At 34.9% G+C, this 13,377-nt stretch overlaps 1 protein-coding gene across 1 annotated transcript in view; it reads right to left on the bottom strand.

Annotated features, from left to right (window-relative positions):
• Positions 1 to 13,377, bottom strand: part of SMURF2 (SMAD specific E3 ubiquitin protein ligase 2) — a 168,682-nt gene that overhangs the window by 61,563 nt on the left and 93,742 nt on the right. The window contains exons 5-6 of the mRNA XM_027873107.1: positions 5,840 to 5,905; positions 431 to 515 (exon numbers count right to left, since the gene is read on the bottom strand). Of these exons, the coding sequence (XP_027728908.1) occupies positions 431 to 515; positions 5,840 to 5,905 (151 nt within the window). The remainder of the gene's footprint in view (positions 1 to 430; positions 516 to 5,839; positions 5,906 to 13,377) is intronic.

Here is a 13,377-nt window from a genome sequence, read left to right as displayed (position 1 = left end):
ATTAGCAAAACATGAAAGTAATGTACAAGTCTCTACATCATATAATAATCTCCAGTTTTCACTACTTTCAAAGCGAACATTTTTTTTGTCTTACCTTACATAAACCTATTTTAAGAATTTGTTTTTCCTTTAAACAACATATTTTGCTTGTTGTATCCTTAAATGAGATTTCATAGGGCCAAAACCCATTAAATGCAAACCTTTTGTATTTAATTGTATATTGTATGTCCAATATCCTGTCTATTTTATATTATAGTAAAGTTACAGACATTGGGATTACCACAGAAAAAGGAAACCTATGAGTTGAAACTGTTTAAAATAACTCATTAAAAATCATCCGTAATTTAAATTTCATTATTTTAAAGACAAATTTAACTTACATACATGTTATACTATACTCCTCTTGGTGCTTTCAAAAATGTGAGCTTACCCATCTGGCAAATCATTATCAAACAAACGACTGCAGTCCACAACTTGTCCTCCTGTGCCTATTCGATCTCTGGATTGGAGGCTTACTATTAAAATAGCAGAAGACCATTATTAACAGGTTGACAAAACTACAGCACAAATGCATTTGAAAAGGAATAGCATACTATACAGCTTTTAATACTTTGACAACTTTTTTTTTTTAAGGCAATTAGGGTTAAGTGACTTGCCCAGGGTCACGCAGTTAGTATGTGTCAAGTGTTTGGTCTGAGGCCACATTTGAACTCAGGTCCTCCTGACTTCAGAGCCGCTGCTCTATCCACTGTGCCACCTAGCTGCCCCATACTTTGACAGCTTTTAAACTTCTGTTGTATACATTTTTTAAACCTTTGTATCTTCTAACAAAGTTCCATAAATTAAAATCCCACTTCTGAAATCTTCCCTTTTTTAGACATGACGGTAGTGAAAACTTCAGACCTGTTTGCAGTTTATGATGACGTCACTATGTGGTGAGAAACTACAAGTAAATTAAAAGTGAACTCAAACAGAAGTTGCCTGATATCAATGGGATATTGTAATAACATAAAACATAACCTGGTGAAAAGATCTAACATATAAAAGGTAACATATAAAAAAGTAAAATTAGTCTCCATATCTGGAACAATCTAAATTGAATTGTTAATTTACTTTATTCTGTCACAATTTTTTGGGGGGGTGAGGCAACTGGGGTTAAGTGACTTGCCCAGAGTCAAAAAGCTAGTGAGTCTGGCAGGCACTTAATAAATATATATATTGACTTTTATTAACATCGTACTTTTAATTTTTTACACAGAAAGCCAAACTAAAATGACTACTTAGAAAAAAAAAAAAAGGAACAAAGAAGGTAGTATAATTTCTAATTAGCACTAGGCTTAAACATTTAGGTCCAAAGCTAAAAAGACTCAGAAGATTCCAGAACACTACACTATAAAACTCTTAAAGAATTTATGTCAGTATATAGTTATGTAAGAACCAAACCAAGGAGAGTAGGTACAATGTAATTCAAGATTCATATGGATCTGCAGGAATAATAAGTAATCCTAAGCATTACAAACTCAGATACCTTTTCTCATAATGATCCTATCATATATTCTAAATTCATAAGGTTTTTTTAAATTACAAAATATTACATTCGTGAAATGGTATTTACTAAGTTAGATGTCTATTTGTTCTAACTGAAATTTCTCATCAAAAGTAAACTATCAAAAGACTTCTGATTAAAATGGACACATTAAGAGACACGGAAGAGTCTCGCTCTCATACATGTGATCTAATAAAAATCTCAAAAAGAGTACCAGAATAATGATCAAAAATAAGAAAAAAACCAAAACCTACAATAAGTGCCTCCATACACTCAAGGATTGTATAAAAGAGACAACAAGAAGTTTCTCAGTCCTGGGAAATGGATTTTGCCACAAAATCCAGAGCCAGCAAAAGTAAACAAGCCCAAAGTCTGCAGGTGTAGGTCAAGGCCATGTGAAGTCTACAGAGTTCTATATCCAAGGATTAAAAAGATGAAAGTGCTCCTATTAGAAAGTTGTAGGGGGATAAGACTCTACACTCAGATAAAAAAGACCCCAAGTACATTGAAAGTTTGCAACACTGACCAGAGACAACTCCGAAGGCCCCAGATGGCCTCAGAATTAGGATTAGGGTTAATGGACAACAATGTTTTAAACACAGATAACCCAGAGGAATTTGAAACTTCTGAGATTATACAGACACCAAGGGAAGTAGAAGCCAGCATCAAGAATGCAGAAAATTGAGGTAAGGCCCAAATAAGGTCAATTCTATTTGAGCAAGGAAGGTGATAGTGCCTCATGCTGGCAAAAAGTCCCAAATCAGGGACTGAGGATAGAGATATGAGTAAACACAAAAAGATACCAAATTCTTTAGAGAAATAATATAGTGAGGAGAGGGAGGGATTTGGAATACTGTTAGTGATATAAAATACAGAAAATATCAATTAAAAATTATTAAAAAAAAAAAGAATATAGCTACCTGGAACAACTGACCTAGAAAATAGTTTAAGGAGAAATAATTTAAGAATCATCAGACTCCCTGAAAACCATGACCAAGCAAAAAGACTAGATAACATATTTCAAGAAATCACAAATTAAAACTGCCCAGATCTAGGAGAACTAAAGAGGAAAGTCAAATTAGAAAGACTCCACTGGTCACTTCTTCAAAGACACATCACAAAAAAGTTCCCAAGAATGTCTTAGTCAAATTCCAGAGCTTCCAAGTCAAAGGGGAAAAAAAAAACTTCAAGCAGCCAGAAAAAAGTATAAGTACCTTCTGGTTTCATTTATAGATTTATAAATGTCAAGACTGATCTGATTTAGGTCCTCTAAATATATACACTTGTTGATCACTGGATCAACACATTCAGAGTACCATTGGTTAAATTAAAGTTTATAGATGGCCTGAAAACTATGATACTTAGCACCTTATGCCCCCTTTCCTGCAATTCTGTAGAAGCAGAAAGGGGTCACAAGACTGAAGGCAATTTTGTATTTTTCTTGATTCCATCACTGGTGATATACCTCTCTATTATTTAGCTAAGTTGGTCCCAAAAAATAAACTCCAACTTGTTTCCAGGACCATACTCAAAACTTTCCAACATGGAAAAACCTGCCAGAGCTTATGCTCCACCAGAAGAGTGTTTAAGAACCCAGGGGCACCTCCACATCACTATGAGGCATTCAAGAAAGACTCTGTGGAGGAGCTATTCAGTAACTATACTCCTTTTAATAATATAGAATTTTGTCAAAAATGGAATTCAAGCTCAGGAGCCTAAAATCAATATACTCAATATACTCAATTCTCACATCTTTGGAAAATCCAGGTATCTGCCCTTCTCCAATCCTGCAGTAACTCTCTTATTACCATGATATTTTAAAGATCACCAACAATGGTGGATCAGCAATCATATCTACCAATTCTTTAAGTAATCAAGGATATAGTTTACCAGGGCTGGTAATTAATTAATCAAAGACACCTTCTAGGTGTTCTCTTACTATCTCCCTGCTTATCGTGGATATCAACTTCCTATTAGTTATTTTTGTTCTTTCCTTTCTACTTCACTCTCTTTGACAAATAAAATAGAAGTAAAATAAAAGCTGAGCAGCTCTGTCTTCTTTCCGTAATCTAAGATCATCCTCCATTCACCCTTAGTAGTGGTCTTCCAAACCCTTTCTTTATCCTTTTTCTCACTATAATTTTAAAAATAAAAAATCTTTTTGATGTTATTGGCTTTTCTTTTTACCCTCATCTAAACATTAACAACCCTGACCTTATTCATGACTATACTTCTGTATTAATCCTCAGTTACCTGCCTGCTTTCTATTTTCTGGATATATCTTTTAAAACTAAGTTAAACTGGTTTATGAGTTCATCAAAAAAGTTTCTTAAGAGAATTCAACTTTTGTAATCTATCAGAATTCTCTTTTTATCTTTAGAATGTCATTCCTGAGGGCTTCCTGTATTAACTTCACTAACTGAATTTTAATCCAGGGGATTCTATCTAGTCTTTCTCTGAAAACTTTAAAATCTCCTCTCTTTCAATACAGACAACATGTCAGACTATATTTACCCTTCCTCTCCTTCTTTCTCACAAATTCTAAAATGGAGTTGCATCTCATGCCTCCATACCAGATTTGTTATCTGTGTGCCAGACTTGTTATATGCAGTATATCCCAATGAAAACGTCACTTCTTTTTCTATTTCTAACAATCTCCATTTAAGTATTTTTGACCATATTTTGCCCCTATGGGGTATTTCTCTTACCCCAGCCCCACCCTGCTTTGGCCTTTGCCTATCCTGGCTCATTTGAATATTCTATGTCCTTCCAGAACCATATTCCAGGCATGAGCCTCATTCCACCAAGTCTCAGCGGTGTATGAAGTAAAGTTTCTTCTTTGCGTTCGGACCTCTAGTTCATCTTACTAGACTGGTTATGGTATGTAGATCATCCTTGGATAATACCTATTCCAAAATGTGGCTACAATGTTTTTTTCTTAGACCAAGCTATGAATCCACATAATAAATTAAGATTGTCTTAATAACAAGGTTCATTAACTAAAACTCTTTAGTTCATGAAAATTCTTCCACCAACACAACTCTACAATAAATAGTGCCAATGTATATTGCAATGATGTTCCAATAAACTTTCCTTTAAAGTAAGAATAAGGAAAAAAGCAATCAGGAGAACAATATACACAACTATTAACAACAACAACAACAACAACAAAAACAAACATTAAAAAGGAACACAGATTAAATGCAACCCTGGTCCAGGAGTACAGATGATGAAACATACTAACCCTTACCTCAGTAGGGAGGTAGAAAATACGAGTGTAGAATGTTTCACATACTATCATATTGTTATTTCAGCCTGTATGTCTATCTGGAATAAATGAGGATTCTATATGGAAGAATGGATATAGGAGATGATCATGGTGTAAAAACCAAGATGTATCAATAAAACATGGAGCTCTTGTTTTTTTTTAAAGTAAGCTCAAAGTTTCAAGGTTTTGGACTTGCTGGAGCTAGTTATTTAAAAAAAAAAAAGTACATATCAAATCTCAAAGAGCCAATTCACAAAGATGTTCATATAGACATAAAATAGAAAAACATTCCTTTTCTCTATTCCCTTTAAGAAAACCTACTTTTTAAGTCCACTGTAATTCAATATCAAGTGGCTTATGCATAACAACTTCCACTCTATTTTCTTTAACTAGGAAGAGGAATAAAAATGTAGATGAGTGGTTGTAGAAAAAGCCACTTCTTTGATCCATACCACTATGACCTTAATCATTAAGTTCTGCCTTTTAATATTTCCAGCTGGCATGGATTGTCTGAAAACCAAACAAAAAGAAAATATTATATAATGTTGAGTAAAACAGTTGAGTGGTTTTCTGCTCCAGAGCTAAGACTAGTTTGAGAATTAATATCCTCAGAAAAATAATATCAATATGATGTATAACAGCATGCTTATTTGAAGTCTTTACCATCCCATGATTACTTCAGCATTTTCCTACTTCCTAAAAATTGACAAATGTATGAAAGATAGTTAAGCTGTTTATACAAATTTCTTACAGCATGTATTTAATATTTTTGCAGATTCAATAGTTCTTCACTTAACTAGGTATTTATTACTGTTATTTATATGTTTCAAACATTATTTATAACTAAATGACATTTAGTTATTTTTTTGTTTAGAATGCCAAAATCCTTAAAAGATAGAATGCCAATACCCTTAAGAAGACAAATTCAAAGCTGAGATAACTTTGTACTACTAGCCATTTGATTCTAATGATTTCAGCCAATCTGTTTTTAATAAAACCACACAAACATAAAATTTCACACTTACCTACTATCTGTCCTCTAACTGTTTCATTGTCATTTGGCCCAAGTTTGCATAGATCCAACCGCTGATCTATTTTAAATAAATAAATAAAACAATTAAATAAGCAATTTTAACTGTTAAAGATCAATATAATGACAAATGGAGTGAGCTGCTAAAATGCTTGGAAAGTAACCAACTGTTCAAGGTAGAAATTTATCATGCTGTTATGGAGCGTCAATAATAAACAAGTCTACTAAGCTACACACACACACTCTCTCTCTCTCTCTCTCTCTCTCTCTCTCTCTCTCTCTCTCTCTTTCTCTCTCTCACATTAAGAAAGGCAAAATATTTTATACTATTATAAAATGACATGATATATAGACCCAGCTTAATGGATTGGGATAATGCAGTGCAGCATCTTTACCACTGTCACCAATTCTTACAAAATAACAACAGAGAATAGATTAGAAAATGCAGAGTTGCATATCTTAATTTTGGCTACATCTATACATTCAAGATTATTAATGAAGAGGTATACATAAAGCTCAGCAAAAAATATTTACACAAAACCATCTGCAACCACGTACACTTCAAAAGGCTAATCAATAACAACACATAAGAGCAAAAGCTTGTTACCACCTAGCATGAAATAGAAAGAACAATATATAAAATCCCTGTGCAGGACTACATAAAAAAAACATAAAATTCCATAAAAGATAAGGGATGGCAGGTATACTGGAACTAGATACATCTTGTGAAATTACACTGGAACATAACAAAGTTCAACCCAAAACAAGTATTAAGTACCTACACTGTTCTAGATTCTAGGGATATAAGAAAAAATCTTTATTCAATAGCAGCTCACATTTTAATGGGGAATACAAATATATAAGTATATATAGAATATAAAGATAATAAATACAGATAAACACAATTTTTTTTAAGTAGCTTGAGAGGGACAAGCCATTGGGGAAATTCAGAAAGGCTTCATATAGAAGGTGCTGCTTAAGATGAATCTTAAAGGACAAGAAGAGTTCAATGAGGCAAAATAAAAAGGAAATACATTCCAGGCATGAGTGACAGCCAATGCAAAAGCAATGAGATGGGATGCAGCAGAACACATGAAAAACAAAGAGAAGGCTAGTTTGGCTGGATCTCAGAATGTGAAATGTATGGTGAGGCTAGAAAGAGAGGTTGGGGGCAGGTCTAGAAGGGCTTTAAAAGATCAAAAGAGGAACTTATATTTTATTCTAACAGAAAAATGAAAATACTCATGATTACTGAGTAGAGGAATGAATCAGATATGTACTTACTTACATCACTTTTTGACAATGGCTAGGAGTAGGGAAAGACTTGAGGCAGTAGACGAATTAGGAAGATGTTATAATATTATAGGGAAGGTATGATTAGGGTCTGAACTAAAAAGGTAGTTATGTGAGTAGTGAGAAAGAGTCACCCTTGAGAGATGATGTGAAGGTAAAAAGTCAGCAAGACTTGGCAAATGACTGTATATGTGAGATGAGTGAGAGAGAGAAGTTAATAATACTGAGACTACAAACCTAGGAGACAGAAAGAAAGATTGGTAGTACCTTTAGCAGAAATAGTTGAGCTTAAATGAGGAGTGGGTTAAGTGGGGGAGGGCAGATACAGAGGAAGAAAATAATCAGTTTTGTTTTGAACACGTTGGGCTTGAGGTGTCTGTAGGATATTCAGTTTGAAATGTCCAATAGACTTGGTGATGTAAGACTAAAGCTCAGGAGAGAGAACAGAGCTGGATATATGGATCTACATCTACAAAGAGCAGATAATTATTCACCCCTGAAAGATGTTGAGGTCGCCAAGAGAGTAGTGAGAAGAGAAGACAGGTTAGGATAGAACCTTAGGGAATACCCACAGTTAGATAGGGAACTTGACATGGGTACCAAGTCAACAAAGAAGACAAAAAGAATGGTCGGGGGGGGGGGGGGGGGATGAAGAGAAAGTATTTCACAAAGTTCCAGAGAGGAAAGAGAATCTAAAAAGAGAAGGTACTCAACAGTGTCAAATGTAATATACAGGTCAAGAAAGATAAGGATTAAGAAAAGATGACAGCCAAAACACCAATCTCCCCCATTCTCTCTGAACTAACAAACCCACTCCCACTGGACTACACATCTGACTAGAAGGCTGGAAAAACGTAGTGGCATAAGCAAATAGCTCAGCTATTCATACAAAGACAATCACCAATTCTGATTTCAGTAGAGTTCTGTTTTTATCAGGACAGATGTTTGTGGAAGAAAGATACAAAATAATCAGGAGAATGAGCTGGGAATTTCCAGCTGAGGTTACAAGGCAACTTTAGGACTCAGACTGAATCTCCCTATGGAGCATATGACATATGACAATTGGGACTTATAGATCCAATTATATCGAACTCAAGATGAGAGATTAATCTCAGTGACTGGGGTGATTTTGATTGGTTTCAGCTTTGTGGACTAAGAATGCACTGGCTGGCTATTGGGAGTGTTTTAGGATGTAGTCATCCTTTTGTGCTGGGTTTATAAAAAGGGGATGACTTCTTTTTCCTTTTTGGATAGATTCAGACTGCTAGGCACAAGTCAAATACCAGAAACACATGAGTAAATTTTGGTAACTCAAAGGAAGTCTGCCCATTGACACCCCACCTCAGGAACCAACTGACCACATCATCCCCATCCCCAGAAATGGTAGCCTCTAAAGATGACAACAACCAGGGCATTGGTGGTATACTGAAAGTTCCTAGACATTGAATGCCTGGATATAGTCCTAGAAACACAGTAGCAAAGATGTAATGCAAGACCGTATACTTTCAACCAAGAGTAGAGAACTACATGGGCAAGTGGTGGGAATTTCTGAACTCTAGCCTTTTAGAAAAAAGAAGTTCCTACAGCATGAGCTATGAGATAGCTTCTCGAGCAAGGGGTTATTTCCTTTCCAGGAGAAGTACAAATCCTTAGAATGGTATCAAAGAGCCGAAGGCTTATATTACATCCTAAGGTGAATCACAAGAATTTCAAGAAGTTGCCCCTCCAACAATAACAAATTTGTTTGCCTTTCCAGGGGAGTCAAAACCCCTGATGGAGCCATGATTCTGGGACTGTTCACTTCAACAAGCATTTATTAAAAGCCTCATTTCTAAGAGGTCAATCAATCAATCAATAAACATTTATTAAGCACCTACTATGTACCAGGCACTGTGTTAAGTGCTGGGGATACAAAGAGGCAGAAGACAGTTCTTATCCTCAAGAAGCTTACTGTTACACACACACACAGAACTGATTCAAATTTATAATTAAAAGAATCATTCCCCAATTGAAAAATGATTAAGAGATATAAATAGACAGTTTTGAGAGTAAGAAATCCAAGCTATCAATAGCCATATGACAAAATGCTCTAAATCACTAATAATTAGAGAAAAGCAGATTAAAATACCTCTTAGGTACCACCTCACACCCATCAGATTAGCAAAATTGACAAAAAAGGAAAATGACAAATGCTGGAGGGGCTGGGGACAAACAGGTACATTAATGCAATATTGGTGAACTGTGAACTGGTTCAGTCATTCTGGAAAGCAATTTGGAATTATGCCCAAAGAGCTATTAAACTGTGCATACTCTGATTCTATGATACTATTACTAGGGTATACTTCAAAAAAATCAAAGAGAAAAGGATCCATATATACAAAAATATTTACAGTAACTCCTTCTGTGGTAGCAAAGAATTGGAAACTGAGGGAATACTCAGTTGGAGAATGGCTGAACAAGGTATAGTATATGAATGTAATGGAATACTATCATGCTGTAAGAAATGATGGAAAAGGTCATTTCAGAGAAACCTATGAACTGTTTTTGTCAATTAGTAATGTCCAACTCTTAGTGATCCCATTTGGGGTTTTGTTGGCAAAGATACTGGAGTGGTTTGCCATTTCCTTCTCCAGTTCATTTTACAGATGAGAATACTGAGGCAAAAAGAGTTAAGCAACTTGCACAGAGTCACACAGATAGAGACTGAATTCAAATTTGAACTCAGGTCCTTCTGACTCCAGGGCCAGCACTCTATCCACCACTGCACCGTCTAGCTGCCTTGTATGGAATGATGTAGAGTGAAGTAAAAAGAACAAAAGAATAATTTAAACAATAATGACAACACTGTAAAGACAAAACTGGAAGTCTTAGGCACTCTGATTAAGACTCCAGAGGACTCATGATGAAACAGATACCTCTTGATAGAAAGTTGTTGGACTCAGGATACAGAAAAAAAATTTTTTTTAAAACACGGCCAGTGTGGGAATTTGTTTTGCTGGACTATATAAGTTTTTAACAGGGCTTTTCGTGCTTTCTCATTTGGAGAGGGGAGTGGAGGGGAAAAGAGAATGCAAATGTGAAAATAAAATAAAATTCATTTTTTAAAAATCAAGCATTTATTAAGTAATAATAAATTGTGCGTGTTTGATGTCGAGTATGCAAAGACAAAATTAGTCTCTGCCCTCAATGTATCCTACTGAGAGGAGAAATTTTTAAAATGTATACAGAAAAATAAATATAAAACATGTACAATGAAATTCCTGGAGAGAGGCACTAGAATCTGGAGAGAATTAGAAATGGGTTGCTATAGTACGTGGCACATGAGCTGAGTGTTGAAGGAAAATAGGTGAGGATTAGAAGTTTATTTCAGAGATGGAGAAGGAGAAAAAGAATGTGGTATTGGCTGAACAGTGAGTTCATGAAGGATAGTGAAATACAGAAAGTCCAGGAGATCGTGAAGAATGTAAAAGTCAAGAGTTAGCCACTGGAGTTTACTGAGCAGGGAAATATATGGTTATTTAGGAATATTACTTTGCTAGTTGTGTGAAGGATGGACTAGAAGAGGAACAGATCTAAGGAAGGGAGACCAATGAAGGGAGACTACACAATAATATAGGTGAGAGGTATTAAGGATCTGACTTAGGGTGATGGCTATATGAGTGAAGATAAGGGGACAGACTGAAAGGATGTTGTAGCAATACAATCAGTGAAGTTTGACAATTTATTGGGCATGAGGGGTGAAAATGACTAAAGTTGTGAGCATAGGTGACTGGATTGAAGAAAAACAAAAAAGTTTGAAAAAAATATGTTCTACTTTGGATATGAGGTGCCTACAGGACATCAAGAGAGACAGGACTGGGGCTCAGGAAAGATACACGAACTGCAAATATAGATCTGGGAGTCATATGCCTAGAGTAATAGTTGAACCTAAGGTAGTTGATAAAATCACCTAGAGAGAGAACAAGGCCCAGAACAGAGACTTCAGATATATCCACATATAGTAGGTAGGACAAGGATGATTGAAGATGCAGCTGAGGGGAGTCTGAATGAGCAACCAGAGAAGTAGGAGGAGAACCAGCAAAGAAAAGTGCCATAAAAACTCAAGGAGGAGAAGTTGTCTAAGAGGATGGGTAGCAGATAGTATAAAATGCTGCTGAGAAGTCAAAAAACGAAAGGCAAGAAATACAGGTTCCTACAGATGGGGAAGAAGTGAAATTCAACTGGAGAGGGAGAAGAATTTTATCAAATGTCACAGGTGATTCTGAATCCTTTATGTTTTCCCCCATATTTTCTAAGTGATAAAATAAAAGCTGCACTGTACTCAAAATGTCGGGATAACTTAAAATGCTTGCATAGGGACTGGGGACCCTTTTAATTACACCGGTGCAGAAGTAGATTTGGGGTTTAATCAAGCGAAGGGTAACTCAGGGTGACGTGACAGCAAAATAAGCCACAGTGTTTTTATTCGGGAAGCTTCCCCAAAGACTGAACCTAGTCCTTGTAAGGACTATACTTAAGGTGTTAGGCCCTGGGTTATAAATGTGTAATATTTATATATTTTCCTCACATCTCAAGGGCTATACATAATTAATGCTTTATACTACCCTGCATTTCTGTATTGGCTTATACATTTGCATAATAAATAAGAATGCTGTTTCTCTCCCCAGTTTTCAGTACTGGCACTCATAACTATTTATAGTACAAGAGATACTGGGGAAAAAACCCCACTATCAAGCCATAAATACATGTACTCACTGCTTTATAGAATAGATGTATACCACTGAGTTGACTATAAAGCAAGTTCTAATTTCCTCTTAACAGTAATTACTAGGTGACCCAGTGCTAAATTTAAAGTTAGGAAGAGTGTAGTTCAAATCCTGCCTCAGGCACTAACTAGCTGGGGGACACTGGGCAAGTTACTTAACATCTCTTAAGCCTCAGTTTCCTACTTCAACATGAGGAAAATAATCAATATAATTACCATATTTTTTAAAAAATCCCAACCACATGATTATCTCAATAAATAAAAAACCTCTGACTCACTTATGCTAAAAAACCTACAAAGTCTAGGCACAGAAAAACTATTTTGATATTATAAAAAAGTAATTTGCCTAAAACTAAAAGCAAGCAGTATATGCAAGGGGATATACCAAACCCTTTCCAAATAAATACAGGAACAATGCAAGGATGTCTGCTCTCCCCATTATTATTTGATATAGTTATAGAAATGCTATCAATAGTAAGACAGGAGAAAGAAATTAAAAATATAAAGATAGGCAAAAAGGAAGTAAAACTCTCCTTATATGCAGATGATATGATGGTTTACTTAGAAGATCCAGCAAATCAGCAAAAATAATAATTGAGACAACAAATAGCTTCACCAAAGTTGCATGCTAAGAAATAAATCCTCCAATCCAATAGCATTCAAAATCCAAGAGCCAATAACAGAAAGGAATATCTCATTCTAAATAATTACAAAATCACAAAATATCTGGTAATCAAACTACTAAAGCCCACAAAATATTTGTATAGATTCAATTACAAAGTGCTGCTTAAAGAAATAGAGAACAATTAAATTGCTAAGGAAATATTTAGTACTCTTGGTTGGACTGTATCAATATAATCAAAATGACAATACTACCAAAACTAATTTATACTTTTCTTGCTATACCAGTCAAATTATCAAAAGTATATTTTACAGAGCTCAGTAAAATAATAACAATTCATTTTGAAAAATGAAAGATACATACTATTAAGAGATAATAAAAAGAGGTAAGAATAACAGAGTGAAACAAGCTGAGTAAAAAAATATATACTCAATGACTACAACAATGAGCCACCAAAAAAAAAAAAAAAATGTTGCAAAATCATAAAGAACAAGCATAAGTCAAAAGAAGAGATATGAAAAGACACCCCCACCCCACACCTTTGTAGAGATGGGAGGTCCACAAGTATTGCACATTGTGTAAAGTACTGTCAAACTTTTTCAACATACTGATCAGTTATACTGATTTTTTTTCCTCTTTCATGTCTTCAAAAATAATATTTGTTATATGGGATGGAAGTGGAAGAGACAGATTCTAGGGGAAATTATGCTGATGCAAAAAAAAGGTATCAATAAAAATTTATTTAAAATAAAAAACGCAAAAATTAATTACAAAACCGGAAATAAGTGTTTAAGAATAAAAATTGACAGAGTAATGAAAAGAATAAGAGAGTAAAGACCCTAGGGCATGCTAT

Source organism: Vombatus ursinus, unplaced genomic scaffold, assembly GCF_900497805.2.
Source record: "Vombatus ursinus unplaced genomic scaffold, bare-nosed wombat genome assembly UNPS02014801.1, whole genome shotgun sequence".
NCBI classification, from domain to species: domain Eukaryota; kingdom Metazoa; phylum Chordata; class Mammalia; order Diprotodontia; family Vombatidae; genus Vombatus; species Vombatus ursinus.
This window is presented reverse-complemented; position numbering and strand designations above follow the sequence as displayed.